We start from the raw sequence: 4372 nt of genomic DNA, 5'->3' as shown, positions 1-4372 counted from the left end.
TAATAATAATAATAATAATAATAATAATAATAATAATAATAATAATCATAATAATCATAATTGTAATAATAATAATAATAATAATAATGATGATGATGATGATAATAATAATAATAATAATAATAATAATAATAATAATAATAATAATAATAATAATAATAATAATAATAATAATAATAATAATAATAGCAGTAATTGTAACTACCTTTAAAGCTTTTCCTAAAATAAAAAAATGGCACAGACCAGGCTTGAACCCGTAACCTCTTGTTAACCTGACAACACCCTAACCATTCCTCTATTTCTGCTTTTCTGATTTTATTCCCAACTTAACTTTATTTAACTAATATTTCTGTCTCTCCTTCTTCTTCAAATTAATTCGATTGACCAGAGTATTTAAGAATCATTACAACAAGACATTGATTTGGTTTAGGATTTATAAACAAAACAGCAACGATTAATTGTGGTTGACTGAATTAACAGAAAAGAAAATCAAAGCAGCAGCAACAGACGCAAGAACACCAATATGAACTCAAACATCAAATTCGAATTTTCGAACGTTTTAGATCACGATTACTACACGAATTATGTTTCGAATCACTCCTAGAAACTTTAGGAATCGTTAATTTAACTTAAATCATAACAGAAACCTCGAATTCGTTCAAGAACAATTGTTTGACTTTTAAATTTAAAAAATTTGACTCAGAAATTCGTACTCGATTTTAGGAATTGGGAGCTGAACCTTTGCAAAAATATTCACTGGAGGATTCCTAACATAATTGCATTTCCAGATTTTTCTAATTCATTAGAACTTGTGCTTTTGTAACTTTGAAGTCGATAACAGGGGACCGACGGTTGTTTTTGACTTTTTGATTTAATTCTACAGAATGCAGTGATTTATAATTGATGATGTAAAATGAGGATGAAAGATTCGAACGGTTTTTCCATAACATTGTGTCGAGTGAATTGTTTTATAACAAGATTAGTTGACAGGATGATTCAATCCAGAGTGAAAAAACAAAAAAAAATATAAAAAAAATAGATTCGTACATATTTTTTGACTTTTAATTTATTTTTAATTGATATTATTATTAAATATATTAATAAATATATTAATAACTGATTAATAAATATATTAATAATAATAATTTGATAATATTATTAATAATAATAAAAGTAATAATAATGATAATAATAATAATTATAAATATAAATATGATGATTATAATATTATTAATGATAATAATAATAAATTGTATTATATAGTAACAATAATAACACTGATATTAATATTTAATATTTATTTTAATAATAATAATGAAAGTAATAATAATAATATTAGTAAAGATAACAAATTAAATGTATTAAATTTCATATATATATATATTATCTATTGAAAATTTTAATATAACTAATACTGATATTAATATTAATATTAATATTAGTATTAATAAAAATAATGAAAGTATTAATGATATTGCTATAACCACTATAATTTAACTTGTAATTAAATATATTAATATTACAATTTATTAACTATGTAATATATAATATGTATATATATATATACATATATATTTACAACAATTGTTCGTGAATCGTCGGAAACAGTCGAAGGGTAATTGAATCCATATAAACAGTTCAAAATTTTTGAGGCTCAGTTTAACAGACTTAGCTTATCGTCTCAGAATTATTAAATCATATATAGATTTGGTTCAAAATAAGTCGAAATTTTCCGGGTCATGACACAGTGTCCCTCCGTCAACCAAAAGTTAACTTTGGACGTTAAGTCCCATCACGTGCCTGAAACGTGAGGGTAAAATGGACTTTTACACTTATTATCTGAATTTGAAACTTGCACTTGCTAAACTTGTTTTTCCCAAAATTAAAAACCCTAATTTTTCTTCATTCCCAATTCATCAAAACTTTTATAACACCAGATCAAAAATCATAATCATCATCGTGACAAACCATCTTCATCTTATCATCTCTTTATCTAAACAACAAAACAAACAAGAGATTCATTTCTATGATCTGAATTGATCGTCAGATTATAATATCATCAAGTCCAGATTCAACTCATATTCATCGTTCATCTTTATCATCTTAACTACTAACCTAAACCGATTTAGGCATTCATCATATTGAAGATTAAACAACAAACTGAGACAAGATCCTTGTTCCTTATTATAAATCGAACCTTCATTATTCATCAAATCAAATAGCAGTTTCAGATTCAACGATTTTCAGATCACGTTCATTGATAGCCGAAAAGACGAACAACCTTAGTGCTCGGAACGATTCGAAATGACTCAGCGAAAAGTGAAAATGCATATGTATTAGCAATGATTTCGTGAACGTTTCTGCAAATTTTGAGGTTGTAATTCCTTCTCTTGATATTTAATTTGTGAGTCAAAGTTGAAAATCGAAAAGTCAAACTGATTTCTATCAATCGAATTAGGATTTTTTTTTTATTGTTTTGGATCCAAATTCTTATTTTCGATTGTTGATAACCTGATTTAGAATCACTTTCATGTTATAAGTTTAGTTTAATTCGAAATATGGATTGAGTTTTTGATTTAAATTTGTTTGTGTTTATAACAAAACTTACACTACAGTTCTTGATGATTCAAGTTGTTTAAGATTCTTAATTCAAGTTTCGAGCATTTTTACTTTTGATCATAGAGCAAGTTCTTAGTTGGTTAAATCAATTAAAAACATTTATAAATTGATTTATGAGTTGTTTCAACTTACACGATCTGCTACTATTCTTCATGTTGATAATATGATATTGTTTAATTTGTGAGTTTAAGTGATTGAAACAGGTCTCTCCATGATAAGGAATCCATTGAACATATAATTTCATGTTAATTCGATATGTTTATAAATGGGTTTCTGACAGAATAAAATAAAATAGGGAATAACAAAATTAGGGTTTGATGGTGAGGATGATAAATTTGTGAAGTAAAAGAGAGGAGGGGAAAATGACTAAAATACCCTCACATGTATTGTACATGTCAAGATTTAACGGACTTATTTAACGGATTGTTGACGGAGGGACTCGGTATGTTTAAATGGGATAATGGAAGAATGCTGTAAGCAGAAGAAAAAAATGAAAGGGATGTTGTTCACTATTTGGTGTATAATGGAGGGACCAACGGCACAAAAAAGTCAAGGTGAAGACTATACGCTAAGTGTATTATGTTGAGTTTAGTAAAACTTCAATCATCTTAACAGATGACAAATATATTTTTTGCTAAGTAAGGGTTAGTAAGCAATAATCAAAATGGGAACTCTTTGATATCAAAATTTCTAGTATCCAAAAGTATACATGTAGTTTGAAAGACAAAAACTACCCGCGACTAACTGTCCCTTTAAAAATGTAGAGATAATCTCCATTTTCCACCCCATGCCATCTAAGGCTACAATTTTCTCGCATGATCCTTTGTTTGTGAATAAGTATGTAGTCGTCCATCGGTAGCAATTTCCTAGACAAAAGTGACTCTCTTAATTCTTGCACCGTGCTCGAGTCCTTCATCTCCAATGGGAAACATGTCGAATCAAGTAAAGCCGATGAAGTTTGCACCACAAATCCTAGTTTACGCGACGGAGGCTCAGCCACAGACCGACTCATGCTCCTCAAAAACACGACGATTTCTGAAAAATCACTAACACCATAATCACTCAGATTACGAAAATCCTCATCCATTTCCACTCCTGAAAAGAAAAGCCTCATTTGCTTAATAGGCGTCCCATCGATAATGTGGATCTTTTCCTTTAGACTTCCTACTGTTTCTGTTTTATCTACTTCTATATTGTGCTTTCGTGATGAAAATTTAACGGTAATTTGGATTTGTGTACGATATTCTAGAGATGGGATGTGATTGATTGTTAGATCAATTTTTGTACCTTCGGTCACTATTGGATAATCATCCAAATCAAGCCCATCAAGTAGTTCCCAATCGCATACGCTAAGAGTTTGTGAAGAAATGGGGATACCGAGACAATTTTCAACTTTTCGCTTGATTTCTAGGATGGTTTCTTGCATAGCAACTTCGATTGTTAATACGTATGCCCGTGTTAATATGTGGATCTTCATATTTTGGTAATTCTGTTATAGTAACAAGACAGTTTTCTATGTGTGTGTGGTTGAATGAGGATGAAAATTGTTTTTGAAGTGTTCAAAGTTTGTTATAAGCATTATTTAGAACCTACGCTCATGATAAAAGAATGAAAATGGTCATCTCTATGTAATTTCAAAACACCAATTTCATGTGTGGATCATGATTTCATGCTATTTTCATTGGGTTCAATTCAATCTCTCTCCGTCCCAAATTACTCACCGCGCTCACACAATTATGGCAGAACAGTATAA

The 4372-nt window shown here is 29.0% G+C and overlaps 1 protein-coding gene across 1 annotated transcript; it reads right to left on the bottom strand.

Annotated features, from left to right (window-relative positions):
- Positions 1 to 3349: 3349 nt before the first annotated feature.
- On the bottom strand, positions 3350 to 4096 carry LOC139855319 (ubiquitin-like domain-containing protein). The gene has a single exon (XM_071844547.1). The coding sequence runs from the start codon at positions 4094 to 4096 to the stop codon at positions 3350 to 3352; it is 747 nt and encodes a 248-aa protein (XP_071700648.1).
- Positions 4097 to 4372: the final 276 nt, after the last annotated feature.

Source organism: Rutidosis leptorrhynchoides, chromosome 6 (assembly GCF_046630445.1).
Source record: "Rutidosis leptorrhynchoides isolate AG116_Rl617_1_P2 chromosome 6, CSIRO_AGI_Rlap_v1, whole genome shotgun sequence".
In the NCBI taxonomy this organism is placed as follows: domain Eukaryota; kingdom Viridiplantae; phylum Streptophyta; class Magnoliopsida; order Asterales; family Asteraceae; genus Rutidosis; species Rutidosis leptorrhynchoides.
The sequence above is the reverse complement of the archived record's forward strand: the minus strand, read 5'-3'. Positions and strand labels throughout refer to the sequence as shown.

Bases quoted from the DNA above. Each gene is read 5' to 3' on its own strand.
- LOC139855319 (XM_071844547.1), bottom strand. From the start codon at position 4,096: ATGAAGATCCACATATTAACACGGGCATACGTATTAACAATCGAAGTT.